General features: G+C 45.2%; 1 protein-coding gene across 1 annotated transcript in view; it reads left to right on the forward strand.

The window, feature by feature from the left end:
• The first annotated feature begins 418 nt into the window (after positions 1–418).
• The window catches only part of LOC147888258 (uncharacterized), a 41,188-nt gene continuing 15,578 nt past the window's right edge, over positions 419–26,028 (forward strand). Inside the window, exons 1-4 of the mRNA XM_087393490.1 lie at positions 419–782; positions 1,020–1,271; positions 1,354–1,497; positions 2,277–2,972. Coding sequence (XP_087249616.1) covers positions 678–782; positions 1,020–1,271; positions 1,354–1,497; positions 2,277–2,972 — 1,197 coding nt within the window. The 5' untranslated portion in view covers positions 419–677. The remainder of the gene's footprint in view (positions 783–1,019; positions 1,272–1,353; positions 1,498–2,276; positions 2,973–26,028) is intronic.

Below are 26,028 nucleotides of genomic sequence, written 5' to 3' on the forward strand. Positions count from 1 at the left end.
ATCAACATAGGTTTTTCCCAAAAAATTCCAAACCCAAATGAGCGCCTGATTTTCTAACATTTGCCTTAAAAAAAAAACACTGACGGGGGGATTGAGTCGAGCAACTTGTCCTTTCACAAGACATGTCTGGGTTCACACTACTCGTAGGCCATTAGCTACCATCCTAGTTGGCCTGATAGAAGGGATGGGCCCGAACATTGGCACAAGTGAGGAGTGCCCACTCGATGGCCAACTCTTCCAACTGCTACATTCTAGATCTCCTCCATGGTGATTGTCGACGGGCGACCATCCCTCAGATTCTATTGGGCGCCTGGGTATGTGGACTCACCCTAACTAGACCCTGGGTATGTGGACTCTTGGAAGTGTAAAGGTCATATGACTATCACCCATCAGAAAAGCTCATAATAACAACAATCAGAGACTGTAGAACCCATCCCTTTCTACTTCTCTGCCTCATGACCACGCCTGTCTCTCATGGCCGTCTGCCCTCGCCCTCGCCCTCGCCCCCGCCCCCGCCCCGCACTAGCGATCACGCTTCGACTTCTCGGTCACAAGGAGCTGCTTACCCATTTTGGGTGATTACTCGGCTATGCGTAGCAGTAGTGTGCGGGCGAAATAGGTGCAGCTTGTAATCTTCTTGCAGAGGATTTCCTCTAATTTTTGCGAAGGTCACGGCCATGTTCAGAAAGGAGCTTTATAGGTGTGGTCACGAAGAGTTATGGCGACGTCAGATTGGAGATTTGTCGCCCACCGCTTTTGCTCACAGAATAGGAGGTTGCCAGGTGCTTAATTGTTATTCAATTGTTCCTCTGTGCAAGAACTTGATTTCAGTGTCTGGTTTTGCACCGATTTGAAAGGCGGTTTAAATTAAGAATACAAACAAATTAATGCAATGAAAAGTCGATCTGATTAGCGAAGGTACAAGAAAAGAATGTAAGTTCTGTTTCGTTTCATTTGGGGAATGACTTCGTTAGAACGTTACGTGGCTCAGCACATTTAAACTTCCCTGTTGGATGCAGGATTTAATACAACGCCTTGTCTGTTATGCCAATCTCGATGGCCATCTTGGATGTGTAAATACGGTTCATTTCAATCCCAGTGGAGAGTTGCTTGTGACAGGCTCTGATGACCGGCATATCATTTTCTGGGATTGGGCGGCCAAAACAGAAAAAGTCAATTATAGCTCTGGTCATGACAGTAATGTTTTTCAAGCAAAAGTGATGCCTTTTTCAGAGAATCGGAGTGTTGTCAGCTGTGCTGCAGATGGTCAGGTTCGTTTTCTCTGTCACTTGCATGTTTTTGTTGCTAGTTCTCTAATTTATCAGACTCCAATACGTTATGGGCAATTGCCAGGTCCGTCATGCTCAAATTATGGAGGATGGGAGGGTAGAGACCAAGAAACTAGCCAAACACCAGGGTCGTGCACACAAGTTGGCGATAGAGCCAGGGAGTCCTCGTCTATTTTACAGCTGTGGCGAAGATGGTGTGGTTCGGCATGTAAGTTCTCTGTTGCTTTAGTTAGTTCTTCGTCAGCCTTTCAGTTACAGCACAATTGTTAAGACTTTGATTCTATTCACACGAATGAGCGAACCTTGAGCTTCAGATCATTTCATAGTTGCAATTTTTAGCATGAAGGCTATGGCATCTAGACTCACCAGCATGATCCCCGAGGAAAAAATTGGCACATTCATACTGCCTCAGAAAATTTGAATTTTGTGATATGCTATATAGATATATCTAGTTTCATCACACCTTCAAGCTGACATTCTGGTCATACCTACACGTCCTGGTTTCACGTCAGCCTGATTGTGTTTTTCGTTTGCTCTTAAGATCACAGACTTCTATTTACCTGCTGGGATTCTGCTGTTTTAGTTTTTTACCCTTTATTGGTCTCGTGATATTTTTATGGTCCTGTTTTATAAAGCTCGTTTTCAATCTGAATGGTTTTTTTTTTTGGGGTCTGGTCACAATCAAACAAATTCTCAAAAAGTTTTCAATACCTTTTTTTCAACAATATAAAGTTGTTGTGAGAAAAATGCACCTGCAGGAGTACTCTTGACTTCCAGTAGCATGTTACTTCTATGTCCTCGCTTTGCTGAAGGCAGGCTATAATAAGATAGCAATACTGGGAGATTTGACTGCGTTGGCTCATTTCTCCATGTTTTAAATCTCCAACAGTGCCTTGGTTTTGTACACTACATGAATCTTGGCTTTTTGTGTGTGTGCGAGTGCTAACTGATAATTTTGAGCAGCCTGCTAATCATTTTTTTGTGTAGTTTGACTTGAGGAGCAACAAAAGCACAAAGCTGTTTACATGCCTCAGTTTCCCAAATGGCTCAAAGCCTCGACGGCGACCTCCAACTGTTCGATTAAATGCCATTGTTATCAATCCAAGAAACCCCCATTATTTTGCTGTAGGGGGTTCTGATGAGTATGCAAGGGTCTATGATATAAGGAAATCTTATGATGCATCCAGCAAGGGAGATAATCCAGTTGACACCTTCACACCTCGACATTTGATTGGTTCAGGTCAAGTACACATTACTTGCGTTGCTTTCTCTCTTCAAGAAGAGCTTCTGGCTTCTTACAATGATGAGCATATTTATCTTTTTGAGAAAAGCATGGGGCTTGGACCTAATCCCAAAGCAGTGTCGCTAGAGAATGGTGGGGTCTCTGATGATATATCTCAAGTATATAAGGGACATAGAAATGCACAGACAGTGAAAGGTGTTAACTTTTTTGGTCCCAACACTGAATATGTTGTGAGTGGGTCTGATTGTGGACGGATATTTATATGGAAGAAGAAGGGAGGGGAGCTGGTGGCTCTTATGCAAGGAGATAATCAAGTGGTCAATTGCTTGGAACCTCATCCATATTCCACAATCCTTGCAACCAGTGGACTCGACACTGATGTGAAAATTTGGGCACCCACAGCAGAGCACCTGCTTCCACTTCCTCCTGAAACTGAAGAGGTTAGCTCAAGATTTCTCGAGACTTTTGTGTGACAATGTAGCTGTGCGTGTTGTATGTATGCTTTAGGATACTTTACAGCTTTTTTACAGACGGGTGAGATAATTGATTAACTTCTTTTTAAAATTGTTCTTAGAGATTTAGTTTTATGGAACTGGAAAAAAACGAGAGAGAGAGAGAGAGAGAGAGAGAGAGAGAGAGAGACTCTTTACTTTCTGTAATAGAGAAGAAAATTAAGCAGAAGACATCCTTGGGCCTGTTTATTGATTGAGAAGGCTAAACTGGACACCACGGGGAAAGGACTATATACTCTTTGAGGAGGTCATTTTTTGTACCACTTGGTTGGAACCTCAAGTAGAAGTCCTCTCGAAGTGTATTGAGGCTGGCTGTCTTGAGGTCCATAAACCATTCCGAGGCTTTATTGTGAAGGCACATGGAGAAAGTACCCGTCTCGTTTGCATCCCATTAAGCTGATTCACATTGCAAACTTTGTGGAAGTACTAAAACTATATGCAAGGGTCCTCTGTTCCTGCCGAACCTGGCTGCTAGTACTAGCTTGAGGGCCCTATGCCATATCCCCCACTTTACTCTCCCCAGTACATTTGACCCCATGGCTCCTTACTTCATTCATGTCACAGATTTATGATCTCATAATACACCCTCTTATGCCAGGAGCAGACCGCTTGCACGTATCCTTTGATGTGACACGTCCTCACCCCAATGGGAGAAATGACAGTTTCTTGCACCATGAACAAACGTACCTTATTTTTTTCCCTGTACGGCACACTTGTGCCATATGGGACGTTCTGTTGAGACCATTCTTCACCCTTAGAGCCCTGATAGAGGAAGTGATTGAGTGCTGATCTCAAACACAACAAAGGGCTTTGCAGGCTTTTCGTGAGAATTGAGACATGAAGATAAACTTGGGTAGTACTAAGGTTATAATCTTCAACACTAACCACACGTAGTCAGATCTTACGTATACTCATGCATTTTCACTTGTCCAAGCTTAGCATTAGTACATTCATGCTTGACTAGATGGCATACTTCATTGTCAATGTCAGAGTCACACCACATAACAATAGGAAAATAAAAGAGATAAAGACACGTACACCGGCAGGCCGCTCCCCCAAACTGGGTAAACCCTGTTGTATTTTTTGGCCTGCCCTCTTGCCTTAGCAATCGTTCTCATTTTGTGAAGCAGAAATCCGGAATTTTTAGGATTAATTTGCTTCTAAAATAGGTGTGATATTTTGATTGGCTGCCGTCAAGTGGGAGTTAAGTGCACTAATGGCCTTGAGACGAGTTTGGCAATGAACATTCAAGACTTAGGGCCCCTTGTTTTTACCTTCATTCCGTCTCTCTCTCCATTCATTACATCCTTTGTTTTACATTTTGGGGAGGCCTTATGAATGACTTTTGTCATTCATTTCTTTCACTTGTTATATATTCAATGATGCTTAGCATCACTACAATGGTAGGACAGATCTTTGGACAAAACCCCCTCTGGGAAATCCAGAGCTCTAGACCAAGACTCAAATATAGGACTGTTACAATGATCTTTCTTTTCAAAGTGGGACTCATCCAAGATAGTGACCACTAGCAGCCCCTGGCCCGGTACGAGGTGGAGAAAGCCATTTTATGTGAGTGACGATCATCCAAGATAGTAACCACTAGCAGCCCCTGGCCTGGTACGAGGTGGAGAAAGCCACATAAAATGGTCTTGGTTCTCCTTATCCCTGAAACACGAGAAACTCAGATTCTACCCGTTAGGGTTAGTATCGAAACATTACACTCTGGAAAACATAGAAGTAGCTAGTGTTTTCAACCTAAACGAGGTTAGAAACTTTTGAAAATGAAGGGAACGGGTTCAGTATAAATAAAATCAGTTTTAGAAAGCCCTATGCGTAAAAAATGAAATCTAAAAATCGCTTTCTGGTAGCCTGAAAGACAAAAAATGGAACTGAATACGAGAAAAATAGCCCGTAAAAGAAAGTGTAGTGGTTGATAAAAGTGAAATATGCGAAGAATACTTGTCCCGTGACTTGTCTTGGGCACTGGAAAGGAAGAAAGGTAGGCTGAAGCAGAAATTCCAGCAATCATGAAGTTGGACAGCAGAGCCCAAACTTTATATAGACCTTTTGTGAAAGCAGAAAACTTATAAAGCTGAGAAAGCACTAAAAGCAAGCTGAAAAAGCTGTGAAAAGCTGAAAGTTTTATTTCTAGTATTTTATTTTCTAATTATAGTATTTGATTTGTTATTTTATGTTAGAGTAGTGGATAGGCAATTGACGTGGCACTTGCCAAGACTGGAGAACCCACTCTCCCTTGTATTCTCATTTTTCTCACGTTTGTAAGAATCAGCCTGCGAGCTACAGATGTGGAACCCTGTAAACTTTTTCTACCTGTGAAATAAAGACCTTTCGGAGGGGGGGTCGAGTGTCTTGGTTCTGGGCCCCAGTCTGTGTGTGAAACAGAGAGAGAGAGAGAGTAGGAATGAGAGAGTGGCTGAGGTGGCTGAGGAAAACTCGTCGTCTGATTTTCACGCAAAAGAAATTTAAATGGTCGATGTGTTAGAAAATAGGAGGGAATGAATCACTCAAACCTCCACCCAAGATCTCTCCCACTCTTCTCTACACTCAACTCAGATAACTGATCACAGATGCAATAAACACTCACTCAGAGAAAGATAACTTAAACGGAGAGAGAGAAAGAGCATATTCATTCACCGGAAGGTGGGCAGAAACTGGCTCCAAGGGAGCAATACAAAACTCAGCGAAGTGCTGAGGAAAACTGATGGAACTCTCTCTGTCAAACTGAACCAGCTCTGAGTGCACAGCACAGCCTAGGAAGGAGGCTTTCTGTCCTGCACTGGATGCTGGAATGACTAAAGGAGTGGGCCTTTTATAGGCACTGCCCAGGCCCTTTAGGTTGACCGTCCAGCAGGGTCGGTACCCTGTCTGGTGGCCGACCAGAATGCCCTGGAAATCCGACCAGGGTTGGCCCTGGTTGGGCCGACTGGGCCTGCCACAGGCCCCTATAAAAGGGTGCCCTGTGCAGCCAGTCCATGGGGCTGTAGACGCCTCCAAGGGAGGCACAAGGCCCCCCCTATTTCTCTGCTGTTGCAGGCAGCAACCAGCCCGTGTGCTGGTTGCCTATGATGTCAGCCTGGGTCTCTCTCTTTCCCAGCCCTCCTACCTTTCACTGCCCCTTGTCCCCTCAAATCGGGGGTTCACAGGTGGGTACAGTGAGTTTCTAACACCCCCCCTCAATGTCACAACTGTGGGCCCATCCCCATGCGTTTGATGAGGTGCTCCATCTATTCTCGAGGGAGTGCCTTTGTGAAGAGGTCGGACAAATTATTGGCGGTCGGGCAGTAGATAAGCTCGATCACGTCGTCGATGATGAACTCTCGAACAAAGTGGTAATGAACTTCGATGTGCTTGGTCCGCACATGGTACACTGGATTCTTGGCAATGGCTATGCAACTCTGATTGTCGCACATCAGCACTGTTGCGTCCTCCTGACACACGTCCATGTCCTCCAGAATCCACCTCAACCACAGTGTCTCACAAGCTGCTGTACACGCGGCTCTATACTCTACCTCTGTAGATGAAAGGGCCACTGTGGGTTGCTTCTTACTCAGCCAAGAGATGGCACCAGATGCAAGTAAGAAACAATACCCTGTTGTCGATCTTTTGGTGTCAGCATCACCCGCCCAATCACTGTCATAGAACCCGCCTAGTTCGATGCCTTTGGTGTAGGTGATCCCATAGGTGCAAGTACCCTTTAGATACCTCAGCACTCGTAAACCTGCATCCCAATGACTTCCTGGGAGAAGCAGAGAACTGGCATAATAGCCCAACTGCATAACAAATATCAGGTCGAGTATTGGTAAGGTAAAGCAAACTTCCTACCAATCGTCGGTACAATGGAGTATCGACCGGGTGAGATGTGTCGTGAACACTTAGCTTGAGCCCGACCTCCATGGGAGTTAATGCTGTCCTGCAATCCTCCATCTGAAATCTCTTCAGAAGTTCTCTGCAATATTTCTCCTATGAAATGAAGATCCTGTCTTTGGCCTGCTTTACTTCAATCCCAAGGAAGTAATGTAATAACCCAAGGTCAGTCATCTCAAACTCAGACATGAGTAGCTCCTTGACTTGTGAAATCTTCTTGACATGATCACCTGTCAAGATAAGATCATCAACATAGAGGATGAGTACCAGTCGCAATCCCTTCTCAATGAACAAGTAAAGGTTTGCCTCAGAAGGACTCCGACTTAGCCCTATCTTCTGAAAGAATACATCAATCCTTTGGTACCAAGCTCTGGGGGCCTGTTTCAGCCTGTATAACGCCTTCTTCAACCTGCAGACCTTTAATGGGGACCCTGGATCTTGAAAGCCCGGTGGCTGCTCCACGTATACCTCCTCCTCCAGGGTTCCATTAAGGAATGCGGACTTCACATCCATTTGAAAAATAGGCCACTGGAATTGGGCAGCAAGGGCAATCACTGTCTGGATAGTAACCATGCGGGCTGTGGGAGCAAAAGTTTCATCAAAATCCAAGCCTTCAGTTTGAGCAAAACCTTGGACCACTAACCTTGCTTTATACTTATCCAAGCTGCCGTCTGATTTGTATTTAAGTTTGTATACCCACTTAGTGCCGATGACTTTCCGTCGCGGGGGTCTGGCCACTAAGTCCCAGGTATTGTTCTTCAGGATAGCATCCATCTCTGCCTTCATGGCAGCCTGCCATTCTGGATTGTCCTTCGCCTCCTCGAAGGTCCTTGGCTCGTCAAGCTGAGCCACCAACGCAAAATTCATGGGTGGGGTCTTTTGAAGACGTCGAGACCGCCGCAATCCGGAACTGAAACTCTCAGGTAATTCGGTGACTCGAGACTCTTCCAATGTCCGTAGGTACCATTGGGGCAACTTTTTCTGCTTCTCTGTGGGAGGAGGAACTGCAACTTCTTCCGGGACATCCTGCTCTTCCTGAGTATCTTGTGGAACATCAGCTTCTGATTTGGCCACCTCTTGGATGGTCAACTTGGGGCGGGGTGGGTTTGGGGGTTGAACAATCTCATCCTCCTCAATCTGCGGCTCCTCTTGGGGTTCAGGTTCCTTTTCCTCGAAGACAACATCCCGACTAATAAGGATTTGCTTCTTTACTGGGTCGAAGAGTCAATAGGCCTTGGATTCTTCGCTATACCCAATAGAGATACATTTTCTGCTCCGGCAATCAAGCTTGGTTTTGCTGTCTTCCTTGTGCACATGCACCCATGCGTTAGAACCAAAAATGCGAAGATGAGTAATAGAGGGCTTCTTACCATAAAATGCCTCATATGGAGTCTTGTCCTTGACGGCCTTCGTCTTGGTCTTGTTGAGAATGTGTACGGCTGTATTGATAGCTTCCAAGAGGCTTTAGAAAGGTTCCTCCCTCGGAGCATAGCAAGCCCTGTCTCTTTGGTGGTTCTATGCTTCCTCTCGGCTACCCCGTTTTGCTGAGAAGTATGTGCGGTGGTGAGTTGTCGCTTGATCTCATGCTTGCGACAAAATGTGTTGAACTCATTTGAGGTGAATTCTCCCCCCCTGTCTGTGCGAAATGTCTTGACATCCTCCCCTGTCTCCTTTTCAACTCTGGCCTTCCAATCCTTGAACTTCTCGAAAGCCTGAGACTTTTTAGCCAAACAATATACCCAGGTCATTCTACTGAAATCATCCACAAAGAGAAGTGAGTACTTGGATCCTGCCCACGATGCTGTAGACATTGGACCACAAATGTCGGCGTGAACCAACTCAAGTGGTTTGCTGGCCTGAAACGAGGCCTCTTGTGGGAACTTATCCCTGTGCTGCTTGCCTTCTAGACAAGCCCTACAGACATCATCCTTGCCTGTAATTGGTGGAAGTCCATCCACCATCTTCGACTTTGACATTTCAGCCAAGATTCCATAGCTGACATGACCGAAGCGCTCATGCCAAAGTTTGGACTTTCCGTTGTCTTCATGAACCAACATTGCATTGAGACGGTACAGTCCGTTCTCTTCAACGCCTTGAGCTACCATTTGTCCATTTGCTTTGGATGTCACGGTGACCTTGCCATCTTGAAAGAGAACTGCCATGTTGTTTTTGTCCATCTGACTTACAGACAGTAAATTCTTGCAAAGGTTGGGTACATAAAGTACTCCAGAGATATCCTTCTCCTCACCCGCCGTTGTAATGAAAGAAATGCTACTGATGCCCTTCACAGGACACGTCCGGCTATCGCCGACAGAAACTTTGGAATCCGGGTGTGTACTTTCCATGGTTTTGAACCAAGTCCTTCTGTTGGACATGTGCTTGGAAGCACTGCTGTCAACATACCAACCCTCTTTACCTTCATTGACTGCATATGCTGAACAATGTTTACTGATTAAAAATAACTGTCCAGTCGTCACATTGGCAGAATCATTCTTAGGCTCTTCTTTGTTCTTGGCTTCTCTCTTCCGCTTCTGATCTGCTTTCTTCTTTCGGCATTCTTTGGCGGAGTGGCGAAGCTTTTCACAGTAATAGCACTTCATTTTCTTCTTACGGTCATCGTCCTCTGACTTCTTGGAATCCTTTGGCTTGCCTTTTCCAGGCTTGTCTTTGGCCACTAATGCCTTCTCGTCAGTTTGCGTAAAGAGTTTCTCTCGAGCCTCCTCCTGAAGCAGGAGTGGGCCAAGCTCCTCAAAGGTGATTGGCTTAGTCCGTTGACCCGCAGTGACCGTAGTCACAAAACTTTTGAAACTCCGTGGCAACTTGTGGAGTGTGAGCAACGCCAATTGACTCGTGTCCGCCTTCTAACCAACCGCTGCGAGCTGGTCCCGCACGACTTTCACCTTTGTCAGATGATCATGCACACTATCACCCTCATTCATATCAAGATTATAAAGCTGATGCTGAAGAGTAATGATAGGGGCTGTATTATCGGTTTCATACAGCTCCTTCAGTATGGCCCACGCCTCTGAAGACGTCTCTGCCAATTGGATACGAGGAATCACAGCATCTGCTGTCGTGCCAATAAGCATTGCTAATGCTTGAGCATCCCTCTCCTCCCATGCACAGAGTTCATCCGCATTTGCTTCAACTAGAACTTCACCTCTTTTGTCCACAATGTCCTCCGGCTTCTCCTCGGTCCCAATCACTATCTTCCACAGCTTCCGTGCCAACAGATGGCTTCGGATCTTGACTTTCCAAATTGGATAGTTCGTGCCATCAAGCTTTCCAGCTTCACCATCACCAAAATTGGGAATAAATGAAGAAGGAATCCGACTGGAGAAGGAGGAAGGACGATCAATGGGTGTAGAGGCTTCTGTGAGGGAAGGAAAGAGGGAGAAGTACAACGGGGAGAGTGAGAGAGAGGAGTGACACTAAAGATGTGGGTGTGAAGTGATGAGCCACACCACAAACTCTTAAGTTTTATTTAGGATTAGGTTTTTCACCCTATGACTGTCTTAAGACAGTCATAGGTGTCATATCTTTAATAAAGGGGTTGCAATGTGCCTTTACCCCAACAACCTCCCACCTAAAGGCCAATGTGCCTAAAGGGGAGAAAAGAATAAAAATTACAGCAATATACAGTTATTGTATACAAGACCATAAAATAAGAATGGTCTCATCCTAATCCCATGATGTGGCGGCAATGTGCAAACCGCTCTGTAGGCAAGCTCTTAGTGAGCAAATCTGCAGGATTATCATCAGTATGCACCTTCACAAGCTCAAGTCGCTTGTCTTCCAGTACCTCCCTGATGAAATGGTATCTCACATCTATGTGCTTGGTCTTTTGATGAAAGACCGGATTCTTTGCCAACATGATAGCACTCTGACTATCACAATGCAAAATTGGCATATCTCCTGTAATGCCCAAATCTCCCACCAGCCGAGTAAGCCATATTGCTTCCTTGCAAGCCTCAGTGGCTGCAACATGTTCAGCTTCAGTGGTTGACAGTGCAACGCATTTCTGCAACCGAGACACCCATGATATAGCACCTCCTGCAAATGTGAAAATATAACCGGTAGTAGACTTCCGGTTATCTGCATTCCCTGCATAGTCTGAATCTGTAAAACCATGCACCAATGCATCCTGCCTACCATAGCATATGCACAAGTCTTTGGTACCCTTGAGATACCTCAAGACACCTTTCACTGCTTCCCAGTGCCGCTTGCCTGGATTTGCCATATACCTGCTGATGACTCCCACCGCAAAAGCAATATCTGGACGAGTGGCAACCATGGCATACATCAAAGAACCAACTGCAGATGCATACGGAACCTTGGCCATTTCAGCCTTATCATCATCTGATCTGGGGCTGTCCTTACTGCTGAGTTTTAAATGTGGAGGCAACGGGGTACTAATAGACTTCCCCCCCTCCATTTTAAACCTCTGCAGTACTTTGTCAATGTACTCCTTCTGTGACAGAAACAAAAGTCCCTTGGACCTGTCACGAGTAATCCGCATGCCAAGAATATGATTTGCATTACCCAAGTCTTTCATGTCAAAAGACTTATGCAGTTGTTTCTTCAAAGTACTAATCTCCTGCTGAGATTTACTGGCAATCAGCATGTCATCCACATATAGAATGAGTAGCATCAAACTGCCATCCTTTGCCCGTTTGGTGTACAAGCAATGATCGGTCTCACACCTATGATACCCTTGGGACTGCATGAAGGCATCAAACTTCTTGTACCATTCTCTTGGCGCCTGCTTGAGTCCATACAAGCTCCTCTTGAGCTTACACACAAGCTGCTCTTTCCCTTTAACAGCATATCCCTCTGGCTGACTCATATAGATCTCATCATGGAGATCTCCGTGAAGAAAAGCAGTCTTCACATCCATCTGACATAAATCCATGTCCTCATGAGCAACAAGAGCTAACACTGCTCTCAAAGTAGTCATCTTGACTACAGGGGAAAAGATCTCATCAAAGTCAATGCCCTTCTCCTGCTTAAATCCCTTGGCAACCAATCTGGCCTTATACCTCGGTAAAGCATTTGAATCCACTTTGACTTTGTAAACCCACTTGCATGGCAAAACCTTTCTGCCTGCAGGTAGCTGCACCAAGTCCCATGTATCATTTTGAAGTAGGGAGTCCATTTCTGACTGCATGGCTTTCTCCCACTTCCTTTTCTCTGTTTTCATAGCTTCCTTGAAGCTGGAAGGCTCACCACAATCTGTCAGCATAATAAAATCAGCCACATTATTGGCTCCTGGGACAAACCTGTCAGGAGGCCGTTGTACACTGGTGCTCCTCCTAACAAAATGTTCCGGATTAGGCTGCTGTCCAGCCTGTTCGTCATGCATGACGGGTGGCTGTACCACCATATCTGGCTGTTCTACAGCTCCATTTGCTGGCATATCTAGTGGTGCATCATTGGCAAAATTATCTGGCTGATTTTCAGCCTGTATACCCTCTTGAACAGGGTTATCTGCAGCAGCCTGCTGCTGCATATTAATGGGCATTCTTTGCTGTCCGACATCATCATAAACAACCCTCCTGTATTCCACAGGTTGCACGGGTTCTTTGTGTACACTATCCTCTTTAAACATGACATCATTGCTGCGTATAATCTTCCGTTTAACGGGATCCCATAACCTGTACCCCATTTCACCTTCGTCACCATAACCCATAAAGATGCATCTGGAAGACTTTGGCTCCAGTTTGGTGCGCAGTTCTTTGCGTATATGAGCAAAGCACTCACAGCCAAACACACGTAAGCGCTTATATGAAGGTGGCTTGCCAGACCACACCTCTTCTGGCACTTTCAACTCCAAAGCCTTGTTAGGCGACCTGTTGATTATGTGAATACTGTTTGCACGGCTTCTGCCCAAAAGCCATGGGGCAATGCAGCATAAGACAACATACATCGAACCTTCTCCTGAATAGTTTGATTCATCCGCTCACTTACACCATTTTGAGATGCATTATGAGGGGCTGTGAGTTCCTGTTTAATGCCCTTAGCTTCGCAAAACTGCACAAAAGCATGTGACACATACTCACCCCCATTATCGGATCTGAGGCATTTCAGCCTGCGACTTATCCGATTCTCAACTTGAGCGACAAACTTCTTGAAAGCATCTAAGGCATCGCTTTTATGCTTCAAGAAATAGACCCACACTTTGCGTGTGGCATCATCAATAAAAGTAATGAAATACTTTGCACCCCCTAGTGATAACTGTGGCATCTCACACAAATCAGTGTGCACTAGATCAAGCGGTGCTCTATTTTGGGGAGTTCTCCTCTTATGAGGAGTCATAGAATGCTTGCCAAATATGCAATGATCACAAGTAGGCAAATCTGAAAATGAAAGAGACGGCAGATAACCCAAACGTGACAGTTCTTGCATTGCTTTAACGGACATGTGTCCCAACCGGCTATGCCACAATGAAACCTTTGGCAGCTCGGTTATGGCAACAACATGATTACCTACACTGGAAACATAAAGAGGGTACAAGGTATCACTCTTAAAACCCTCAGCCACTACAACTTGGCCATCAGTAATCACCCATTTGGAATCCCCAAATGTGGTGTGGTAACCATTGTCATCCAACAAGCCAGTGCTAATCAGATTTTTCTTGATTTGCGGCACATGGCGAACACCATCAAGCATAAATATGCGTCCATCAGGGAATACTATCTGTATACTGCCAATCCCTGCAATCTGACATGCATAGTTGTTCCCAAGATGAACAACTCCATGAGTACCTGTGTAGGAAGTAAACCACTCCCTATGAGGAGTAACATGAAAAGAAGCACCTGAATCCAAGAGCCAGGTGTGCATGTCATGGCCATCAATAACCAAAGTATGTGCAATTACAGCAGAAGAGCATAAAACATCATGTCTGTCACTGTCACTGTCCTCTGCTGCAACATTCACTGCATCCAAGTCATCTGCCTTGGCCTTGCCTTTGCCTTTGCTTCCACTGCCTGCATCTTTTGCCTCAACCTTCTTGGCTTTCTGATCCCGTATAAACTTGAAGCACTTAGACTTCACATGTCCCTTCTTGCCACAATAAAAGCATTCAATATCCTTTTTGCCACGGGACTGACTGCGGGATTTGGACTTACTAGCAGATCTCCCCATCTGCTGAGTCCTGCCTCTTTCCTGTACCTGCAAAGCATTGGAAGACTTGCTGCCCATATTGTTCTTCCTGCTCATCTCCTCCATAAGGAGAGAGCTCTCCACATCAGCATACATAAGAATGACATTTGAATTTGACAAGGTGGTCTTGAATGTGTCCCAACTCTCAGGGAGGGTACACAACAAGAAAGTAGCCTTGAACTCCTCATCAAGGTTCAACCCCTGTGCAATCAGCTGTGTAAAGATGGCATCGAACTCACTCAAGTGTGAGGTCATAGTTGTACCTTCCTTCATGCGAAGATCAACCAGCTTCTTCAACCAATAAACCTTACTGGCTGAACTCTTTTGGGCATACAACTCTGCTAGCCTCTGCCATAGGCCATAAGAGGTCTTTTCAGCCTGAACATTGAACACAAGAGTATCAGAAATAGTAAGCATGATAGCTGCCCTTGCGGACAAATCAAGCTCCTCCCATTCATCATCTGCCATGTCAGATGGCTTGACACCCTTCACCCTTATGGGCTTAGAAATCTTCTTTAGCAGAAGTACATTCAAACACTGTTCTGCCCATAATGCATAATTGTGTGCTCCTTCCAATTTTTTTATGTTCAGAATTGAAGATTCACTTCCCCCTGATGCCATATCAGATAAGGAAAGTTCCTGACTCCCTGTAAGTCAAAAAATGACTGAATAAAGTTCTGATTTCTCAGAAAAAACCTGCTCTATCAAGAGCCAGGAGCACTCACAATAGTGCTGTTTTTACTGTCAAAAGAATCTGCAGCAAAACAGAAAATTTCCCTCCAGTTACTGTACCTTCTGACACACTGTACCATGCTCAAATAGGCATAAAACAGTAATTTCAGAATGCTGCAGCTGTTCCACAGGTGCTTTAACAGTGCATAAAACACTGCTGTCCTGATCACTTCTCCCACCTCAGATGAGGTATTGCACTGATTTTATATGCATAAACCACTTGTCATACACTGTTTTGTTCACTGAAAAAGAGGCTCCAGACACTTCAGCCTGTCACAAACCTGCAACAGAAAATGGGACAAATCTCAAGCAATCACCCTTCTGCCAAGGGGATAAAAGGCATCTGAAGGTCTCAAACAGTAACTCAAGTGCTCTCAAGCAAAATTTGAGCAAAAGCCCCTTGATTTGACACCTGTGCCAAGTGAAAAACACCTCAACACTGAGGTAGCATACAAAATATAGCGCTCTCCTGGCACTTTCACCTGACATTGCAATGCATAAACAGCCCTGTGTACACAATAACAACACAGATCTCAACGTACAAACACTGAAGAGAAAATCTTTTGAGCACTGTCAACGATGGACAGTTAGGGACCGAGTAAACTCGATGCGCCCTGGCCAAGCGTGGCTCAAATGAGATTTTCCAAAGTGTCGTACACAAAATGTGACCTGCAGAAATGTCACTGAATACACTGCGGAAACAAGACCAATGTGGGCTCCCTGGCTCCACACTGCCTCAAGGCATACACTGCATAAGCTTCCAGGCAAAAGCCCTTTGAAAATGTCACCCAAAAGCTGAGATTTGCACTCAGCAAAAGCATAGAACTCCTCTGCAAAATCAAGGCATTACCTTCCCGAAACAAGATAACTGTGCAACCACCACACACTGTGGTACTAGTCACCTCAAGCACGAGGGACAAGAGTGTACTTGCTGTACCTCAAAAAAAAACACAGTTTGAAGGAGTGAACAGCCGGGAATGCTCTCTCTTTGCCTTCTTTCCCCAAAGAAAAAGTGGTGTACCTGTGTACTGGCAGCACTGTACCTGCTGTACTTGTGTACTTGTGCAGGGTACGAAATCCCAGAACAGAGAGAGAGAAAAAAAAATTTTCCGAAATGCTCTTCCCTGATGCAGCTCCAGATCGAAATGCACCTTCCCTGATACAGCTCCCTGACGCAGTCCGTACGGCGGCGTCCGTACGGTACGGTCGACTGTACGGTGTCCGTACGGCGGTACGGACGGCCGTACGTCCGTACACGAACTGTACGGTGCGCGAATCGGCTTGATGCCCAGCCGCTGCCCGCGCGCTGCCTGCGCGATGCCCAGCTGCTGCCTTGCGTTGCCTTGCCCAATGCTGAGGGCACGAGGCCCGAGGGGATAGATAGAGGTAGAGGGAGTGGGTAGACTGAAGTTGAGAGGGAAGGGTAGGCTCTGATACCAGTTGTGAGGGAAGGAAAGAGGGAGAAGTACAACGGGGAGAGTGAGAGAGAGGAGTGACACTAAAGATGTGGGTGTGAAGTGATGAGCCACACCACAAACTCTTAAGTTTTATTAGGATTAGGTTTTTCACCCTATGACTGTCTTAAGACAGTCATAGGTGTCATATCTTTAATAAAGGGGTGGCAATGTGCCTTTACCCCAACAGCTTCTGAACGCCGATCCATCTTGATGAATAGCAAACTGAAAAAGAAAAACTGAAGCAAAAAAATGTACTAACCTCCCGTGCTAGCTTGAGCTGAAACAGAATCGCCTTACTGCCAAGGGACTCCTTCCTTTAGAGAGTGCTTTGATGAAGAAGAGTTGAGACCCTATGGCTCTGAAACCATGTTAGAAAATAGGAGGGAATGAATCACTCAAACCTCCACCCAAGATCTCTCCCACTCTTCTCTACACTCAACTCAGATAACTGATCACAGATGCAATAAACACTCACTCAGAGATAACTTAAACGGAGAGAGAGAGAGAGTATATTCATCCACCGGAAGGTGGGCAGAAACTGGCTCCAAGGGAGCAATACAAAACTCAGCGAAGTGCTGAGGAAAACTGGTGGAACTCTCTCTGTCAAACTGAACCAGCTCTGAGTGCACAGCACAGCCTAGGAAGAAGGCTTTCCGTCCTGCACTGGATGCTGGAATGACTGAAGGAGTGGGCCTTTTATAGGCACTGCCCAGGCCCTTTAGGTTGACCGACCAGCAGGGTCGGTACCCTGTCTGGTGGCCGACCAGAATGCCCTGGAAATCCGACCAGGGTTGACCCCGACCAGGGTTGGCCCTGGTTGGGCCGACTGGGCCTGCCACAGGCCCCTATAAAAGGTTGCTCTGTGCAGCCAGTCCATGTGGCTGTAGATGCCTCCAACCAACCCTGGTCGGTGGCCCTGGTTGGGCTGACTGGGCCTGCCACAGGCCCCTATAAAAGGGTGCTCTGTGCAGCCAGTCCATGGGGCTGTAGACGCCTCCAAGGGAGGCACAAGGCCCCCCCTATTTCTCTGCCGTTGCAGGCAGCAACCAGCCTGTGTGCTGGTTGCCTATGATGTCAGCCTGGGTCTCTCTCTTTCCTTCTAAGCACATCACCTCCTACAAAAAGTTATTTCAGTCCTTGGATGATGCATCTAAGGGGGACATAATGCATGTTATCTCATGAGAAGGTTGGTCAGGTTAAATTTAATTCAGTTTTAGGAGATGCAGTCCTCTTTTGGAAGCTTTGAATGTTCCTAGGTAAAAAGAGAAATCTGATTTCAATATCATCCATTTCTATAAATGGCTTCAGAGTCATTTTTCATGGTTACCATTGTGCCGTGTGCAACTACCTGCGAGATAACAACATTGGACAAGAGAAATCACTATATGTGATTAGTAGACATTAAAAACATTATTATATATTATACGCCAATGGTGTAACATGTATTTGTATTTATGATGGGCACCGATTGATTTGTTATGGCGGTGGATCATCTTAGTAGATAGGACTAGTCAGCTGGAGCCACTGCTTCAGACGGCATCGAATTTGGACATGTGACACTTATTCTATTAATAAAAATGTGCGTGCACTTGTCTAGGTCCTAGGGGCAATAGGAAGGGAAGGGTGCATTAAGGTGCATTGAATGGTAGATGCATGGGTCATAGGCTAAGGGTAGGTGTAAATGGGAAGATGGAACTTGAGTGATCTCAAGGGACATTAATGAAAGAGTATCACCCTTTCATTGTGAATCTCACGTAGCATTCTCTCTACCCATCCGCCTTCTCTCTCCGACCTTGCATGTAGGTCGAAATAGAAACAATTACTCTCACGAGGGTGCTCTTTCCCATTGGAGGGCCAATTGGCATTCAAATTCTGCATGCATTGCACACATTTGCATTCTCGAGAAGTCTAGTTCTTCACATTTGGTATCAGAGGTGTGACAATCCACGACTGGGACAAAAGAAGAGCGTGTCGGATATGGAGGCATCGACAGCAAGTGCGAGTGCATGAGAAGACTACGTGTAAGAGAGCCGCGCAAGGAGGCAACGCATAGGGGAAGACTGCACGGAAGACACAGGAAAAGAGCGCAGTAGTAAGGCCACGCGTGTGGAGAGGCGGACGGAAGGAAGGTCATAGGGCACACCAGCACGGAGGTTCGCAGATTCGTGCACGCAACAGTGTCTTGCCCTGGCCGTGCGCAAAGTGAGATCCGTTGCAACAGTCGACAGAAGCTCGTATACAAAGGGCGAGCTTTGGAGGTTGCCAACCAAGGTGGCGAGTTTTGACGGAAGATATTTCTCATCCTCGGAAACCTTGAAATTTGGAGCCCTTGAGGTAAGGGCTCTCTCTGATTTCTTTTGGGGTCTTTGGACAAAGAATGGGGTGACTCCCTCCCTGTGCGAATAGACCCTTAAAACTCTTAAACTGTGAGGAAAAGAGACCCCCTCTCGTTATCCCCAACGGAAAGTCAGATTGGAACAAGATTTTAAGGGGGTGATCCACCCACCAAGTATCCCCTATAACGGTATCTAGAGTTCCAATCCACTTAAAACAAGTAGCCCAAATGGGGTGTACCAGTTTACAGCATAAAACCATAAAGAAAGGCTAAAAGAGAAGGAAGAAGAGGTCATTTGAAGTGATTTTTTGACACAAGCGAAGTGGGAGTCGGATAAGTACCACCAACTCTAAAACACTTGACTTTTACTGTAAAATAAACTCCTTTTCTGAAATTACAGCAAGTCATTTTCTCTCTTGTATTACTAAAAGGAAAGAATGGAAGGGGAAAGGATATTTAATAATGAACTTGTCCTTTTTCCTCCACTACCAGAAGGAGATATGGAGAGAATACCATGACCTCCTCCTGAAGAGGATAATTTAGATGAGAGCTACACACATATTGAGTATGATAACCCACGTATAGAATTACTGTAACCGGCCGTGAGTTTCCTAAAGGGCAGTAGACCATAACTTGCATTGCATATTCATTACTCACAGCCACATTGCATCATTTCCAACCACTTAACTTTAAACAATACCACTTAGAAACAATTTGAGAAATAACTGGATGGAGGCTAGAGTGCTGGACCCAAACACTTGGCGCCCGTTCCGGTAGTTATTTATTTCTTTAGGAATGAAATTGGTACATATAACAAGGGCTCACTCTTGTGCTTTGCCCCACGGAAAATTCCGCTATCCAAGCCAAACTTTGGCTACAACCTGCATTCCATCCTAGAGCACACACTAGTACTCAAGGCTAAGGCATTTACCATTGTCCATGACCAACTGTAAAGGTGTCCAAGCATTCCACAAAGCATCCAACTTGCTTAACTAGGACTGGCAATCCCACAACCCAGTGACCAGCCTCTTAGGGTGACCAAGCTTCAACACAGATCTCGAACTCCAATTCAGTCCAGAACACCTCCATGGGCAGCAGATCCAGTGTGGAGGCTAGCAGGAGGAAACGACAGCTTGGAGAGGGGAAGGAAGAGAGATAACGGGCTGGAAATCAGAGAGAGGAAAAGAGCAGGAGGATCACGGGTAGGAGGAGGAGGAAGAGATCAATGCAACCTTCAAGATCCACCTAGGGAAGCATGCACCTTGAACAATATGCAGAAAACAGCCGGACAACAGCCCTGAAATCAGCGCCAAACTACCACGGGAAGCGTGCAACCGTTCGTACAAACAGCCTAGGGATACGTGCCTCTTTTGTATAGCCAGCAAAAAGGATGTCCGCCTTGGATGTCATGCAATAGCACGTGCAATCAATAATTAATGCTTTCGTAACGGAAGCCTTGGAGAAAGAGCCGTAGAGAGAGAGAGGACCTTGAGATGCGTGAGAAGAGAGAAGCCACCCACGTAAAAAATCCCGTACCTTTTTGCCTTGGAAGGAGAGGAAGAGGGTAGGTGTGCATGAGGGGCTACCACGTGGCCCCCTCATTAATGCTTTAACCCCACAAAACCAATGGAACATTGGTTTGCCCTTCACACTTAAATCCTAACCCTTCTAACGAATGAAACATTGGATTCTATTGGGCCTAACCTTTAGACCCCTCAAAACCTTGCCTTGCCCCTAGCATGTAGGCCTAGTGTGTGCACCTAGGGACTTTTGGGAAGTGTCATTTCCCTTGGGCTAGTCCCCTAAGCCAAAGTTAGTCATGGTTCATACATTTACATCCCCCTGACAATTACCTTCATCTCTCCAAGAAGAATCATTTGATAGGGAGTTTTCCTTTAGAAATGAAGCAAGAAACGAGTCCATCCAAGAGCAAGGCACTGCATTCACGCCTTTAACTCAAAATCCCATACACATGGATTATAATCCAAGTGCGAGAGGGAGAGAGGAGTGTCCCGTTGATAAGCTGGTTTCTCAACTTAGCCATATGATTGAACAGTCCATTATGACCAAATTTGGGACTAAGAGAGTGCTGAATTTTGGGGATGAAGATTTAGGCACCCCCTCAAAGAGAGCCAAACTTCAACCTAGAGAGAGAATAGAGTTCCCAAAGTCTGATGGAGCAAGAGAGGCAGATAGAATCCTCAATTGGATTCACCATTTTGAGCTATATTTTGCCCATCAAGATAAGACCGACCACAAGAAACTTGCTCTTGACACATTGCATCTACAGAAGGATGCTTTGATGTGGTGGTCCTTATTACAAACAGGGAAAGAGCCTATTCTTCAATGGTCCAACTTTGTAGAGTAGCTTAAGGCCACTTTCATGCCTCTGAGGCATGAAGAAGAATTGGCCTTCCGTTGGGGAAGGTTCAGGCAATTCGATATAACGCTGAATTTACAGCTAGGTTCTAGATACTCTCTTTAGAATTACTTGAGAAGAGCGAGGATGACAGAAGGAAGAAGTATTTAGCAGCATTAACCTCGAAAGTCAGGTATGAGGTTTTAATTTTTAACCCAAACACATTGAAAAACCTCACTAAATTGGTCGAGATTGCTGAGAGGAAATTGAATCCTCGTAAACCCTTAAACAAAGGAAATAAAAAAGCTATTGTACAAAATATTAATAGCCAATCACGTTTTGGATGGATACCATTTCCTTCCATGATTGACGATGAGAAGAAAAAGCTAATTAAGGAGGGTAAATGTTTTTGATGTAAGAAACATAAGCCAGGGCATCCGTGGCATAAATGTCCTACTCTATTAGCCAAAATTGCCAAAACCAATTCTGTAAAAGGGAAAGGCAAAGCATCCAAGCAGGAGGGTGAGGCTTCTACCTCCTCATCCTAGGACTCTACCGTGAACATAGAACCAAGAGTAAATGCTATCCATTCAGCCAACATTGGTGTATGTGTGAGAGAATGGAGAGTGAGAGAGAGCAAGAGAGTGAGAGCTGGAGAGCTGAAAGCTGAGTTGCAATAGAACAGTGTGAAGAGTACAACTCAATGAGTGAGAGATAAGGTTTTGTCCTAGTGACAAAACCTTAGTAGTCACTAACCATAGTTAGTGAACTAACTGCAGTTAGGGGGAAAAACCTCTTATAGAGGGAAAAGTGCCCTTAACTAGCTTATTAAATTACATTGGTCACTGCTGAATTATATCTATAATTCTAACACCCCCCTGCAGTGCCAATGTCATGTACAAGGCTGATCAATCACCAAACGGATATAAGTTTAGGGCACTGCGAAATGCCTCAAACTTTTCACGTGGTAGTGCTTTGGTGAAAATATCAGCAACGTTGTCATGTGTGGACACAAAGATCATACTGATCTCTCCTGCATGCAACTTCTCTCTGACGTAGTGATAGTGAACCTCAATGTGCTTCGTGCGAGCATGAAACACTAGAGTCTTTGCCACTGCAGTGGCACTCTGACTATCAGTGAGAATTGGAGAAGGACCCTCCAAAGATAGAAATAGACGTCGCAGCCAGACACATTCAACTGTTGCTGTGAAAGCTGCCCTGTACTTAGCTTCACATGATGAGGTAGCCACTGTAGATTGTTTCTTGCTCAACTAGGAAATGCAAGATTTACCCTAAAAGAAACAATTGCCACTAGTGGACTGCCTAGTATCATAATCACCAGCCCGATCTGAATCACTGTAGGCATGCATCTGCAAGTCACCCCCCCTGGGAAATAGCAAGCCAAAAGACTTCGTGCCCTGCAAATAACGGAAGATGCGCTTAACTGCTTGCCAATGCATAGTTTTTGGGCTGTGCATGTACCTGCTCACCTGAGATACTGCAAACTGAATATCAGGTCTAGTGTTGTAGAGATATATGAGGCATCCAACAGCCTGACTGTAAAGTGTGGCATCAACTAATTCTCCTGCATCATGCATTGTGAGTTTCAGCCCCGGCTCCATGGGAGTGGCTATGGGCTTACAATCATGCATGTTAAATCTGTCCAAGAGTTTCTGAACATACTTGGACTGAGACATAACAGTGCCACGTCTCTCATGAGAGAATTGGATCCCCAAATAAAAGTGAAGCAGCCCTAAATCTGACATGTCAAAGTTGGTTTGCAAATCAGCTTTGAAATCTGCAATTTTGTCTTCATTGGACCCTGTGAGCAGTAAGTCATCGACATAAAGAAGGATGACTAAAATTTCCCCCCCATCCATCTTGATGTAGAGGGTGCTCTCAGTAGGACTATTGTGCAGCCCCTTGCTGGTCAAAAAGGCATGGATCTTGGCATACCAGGCACGAGGGGCCTATTTCAGCCCATATAAAGCTTTGTTGAGCTTGCATACTTGAAGTGCATTTGCTGCAATTTCAAAGCTCGGAGGTTGTTTGACATACGCCTCTTCCAGCAAGTCCCCATTTAAGAAGGCTGTTTTTATGTCCAACTGATGAACATTCCACTCAAAATGTGCAGCCATTGCAATAACTGATCGGATGGTGGTCATCCGGGATGTAGGAGCGAATGTCTCCTCATAATCTATGCCCTTTTTCTGAGCATAGCCTTTAGCAACCAGCCTTGCCTTATATCTGTCAATGGAGCCATCTGGCTTCCGTTTGACCTTGAAAACCCATCATGTGCCAATGGCATGTTTACCCGGTGGCAAGTCTACAACATCCCAAGTCTGATTTTTTGCAATGGACTGCAACTCATCGTGCATGGCATTCATCCAATGCACATTGTCCTTTGCCTTTTCGAATGTGGCAGGCTCCTCCTCATCAAGAAGAGTACCTGCATATGCTGATTCCACTGAATTAGCACCTTCCATGTGCCTTGCTGCACTGCGAGTCCTGCCAGGTAACGGAGCATCAATTTTACTCTCCCTGAGAGTCTGTAACAGCTAGTTTGGGACTGTTTTTGCTGCATGTATGTCTGCAATTTCTTGCTGCACCACCTGTTCCACTGCCTGTGGAGGGGGCAAGACATCCTGTGGCGGAACTAAAACATCTGGAGGTGGCTGTAAATTCTGATTTGCATCAGAAAAATCGGGAGGGGAACCCAAGGCAATGGGTAGCAACCCCTCAAAGACATCTCTGAAGAAGAAGGCATTTGAAATTCAGCCTGAGTGTGAGCTGAATTTTCAGCAAATATCACATCTCTACTGACTATGATCTTGCGTGTAGCAAGATTGTAGAGACGGTACCCCTTGCTTTCTGCACTGTACCCAACAAATATGCACTTAATGGCTTTATCTGACAATTTGTGCCTAAATTCAACTGGTACATGAGCATAAGCAAGGCATCCAAAGACTCGGAAGTGATCCACTGAAGGCTTTCTATCATTCCAGACCTCATAAGGAGTTTTTGTTTTTAAAGCCTTAGTGGGAGCCCGATTCAAAATGTAATTGGCACACATCAAGCCCTCAAGCCAGAATTTGTGAGGCATGTGTTTGCTTTTCAGCATACATCTGTCCATCTCCATGAGAGTTCTATTTTTCCTCTCAGCTTTGCCATTTTGCTGAGGGGTCAGCGTGACTGTGAGCTGATGCATAATACCCTTGCCTTTCAGAAAAGCATCAAATTCTGCAGATAAGTATTCCCCACCGCTATCTGTGCGCAATGTCTGTATCTTGAGTCCGGTTTCATTTTCAACCATGGCTGAAAAGTGTTTAAACACCGTGAATACTTCTGATTTGCGTTTCAGCCCAAAAACCCAAGTGAAATTGGAGTAATAATCAATAAAGGTAACGAAGTAGAGATGACCACCCAACGATGGAGTCCTCATGGGACCACAGACATCACTGTGTATAAGCTGTAATTTGCGGACAGCTTTAACTGAACCATCCTTCTTGAAGGGGAATCTATGCATCTTGCCTAAAATGCACCCTTCACAGGCATGTGGAGGAGGTATCTCAAGAGGTGGCAATGCATCAACCATGGAATACTTTTGAAGTGTCATCAAGCTGTTGTAATGCATGTGGCCATATCGGGCATGCCATAATTCTGCATTCTGCATGGCAGCTGTAGGGGTAGAAACTGCAAGAGCACGGGCTGCTCTTTTCTAAAAAAGATCAAGCTGAAAAAGCCCACGCAGCAGAGTACCAGATAACCTTAAGGCATAGTCATCTTCCCTGTCTCGGACAGCACATTTGTCATCCTAAAAGATGACCTGAAATCCAGCTCTGTTAAGAGTGGACACTTAAAGAAGATTTTTGGTTATACCAGGCACATATAAGACATCTGAAAGTCTGAAAATTGAGCCATCAATGGTAGTGAACTCAACATCTCCTGTGCCACGTACTGAATATGATGAGTTGTTGGCACAGGTGACTTTCTTACCAACGGGAGGTGGATGCAAGGAAGTAAAAAGACACTTCCTAGAAGTGATGTGCTTGGATGCACCATTGTCAAAATACCAAGTGTTCAGTGTTTCATTGACACTGAAAGCAGATGCATCCCTAGAAGAGTCATAACTGCAAGTCAAAAATGCATAAGTATCATCATTACAAGTGGCTATACTATCCCGAGCATCTGGAACAGCCAGCCTAGAATCTGAAATGAAGATAAAAAGGCATAATCCTGTCCCACAAAGTTGGCTGCAGCATCCCCACTGTCAGATGTATGAGGAGCTGAATCTGAAACAGCCATACCGGAGCTGTTTTTCTTCTCTTTTGCAAGCCTTTTCCTGCATTTTGCAATGTGATGACGTGGCTTTTTGCAGTAGTGACAAAAAACCTTCTTCTTGGGCTTACTTGCATCATTTTTAGCCTTTTGTGAAGGCTGTCGTGACCCATTGGAAGGCTGATTTACTGATGTCTTTGCCTGTCCCTTTGTTTTTGATTTAAACTTTGAGAGCATGGCTTGTTCACCTGCACGTGAAGCCAAGTTTTTCATGGTCTGCTCTTCCTGAAGCAGAAGTCCTATCAACTCATGAAAAGTGAGGATTTGCACCCCCCCTCAATGATAAGTTCAGCGAGGTATGAAAGCTGAGATAAGACTCAGGAAGAGAATTCAGAGTGGTTGTAATCATCTCTGAATCAGGAATAACTTCATCTATGTTTAACAATTGCTCTCTGAGATCCTGTAGCTTTGTGAGGTGGACTGACATGGAGTCACCCTCTTCCATATGTGTATTACTTAACTCTTTTCATCATTCCAGGCTGCATACATGCTTTCTAAAATATCCCACGCTGCCTTGGAGGTCTTACACGACCGGATATGCGGAATGATAAATTTTTTCACTGAAAGAGAGATACATGACAAAGCTAAGGCATCTCGTGAATCCCATCTCTTCTGATCTGGAGTAGTGGCTATAGCTGCACCAACAACTTGTTCTGCAGCTACCCCTTGTGCACGACCTCTTCCACCTCCTTGTTGAGGAGGGGTATTAGGTGCCAT

The sequence above is a fragment of the Dipteris shenzhenensis genome, chromosome 22, assembly GCF_047967505.1.
Source record: "Dipteris shenzhenensis isolate YYH24624 ecotype China chromosome 22, Dip_SZ_1.0, whole genome shotgun sequence".
NCBI classification, from domain to species: Eukaryota; Viridiplantae; Streptophyta; class Polypodiopsida; order Gleicheniales; family Dipteridaceae; genus Dipteris; species Dipteris shenzhenensis.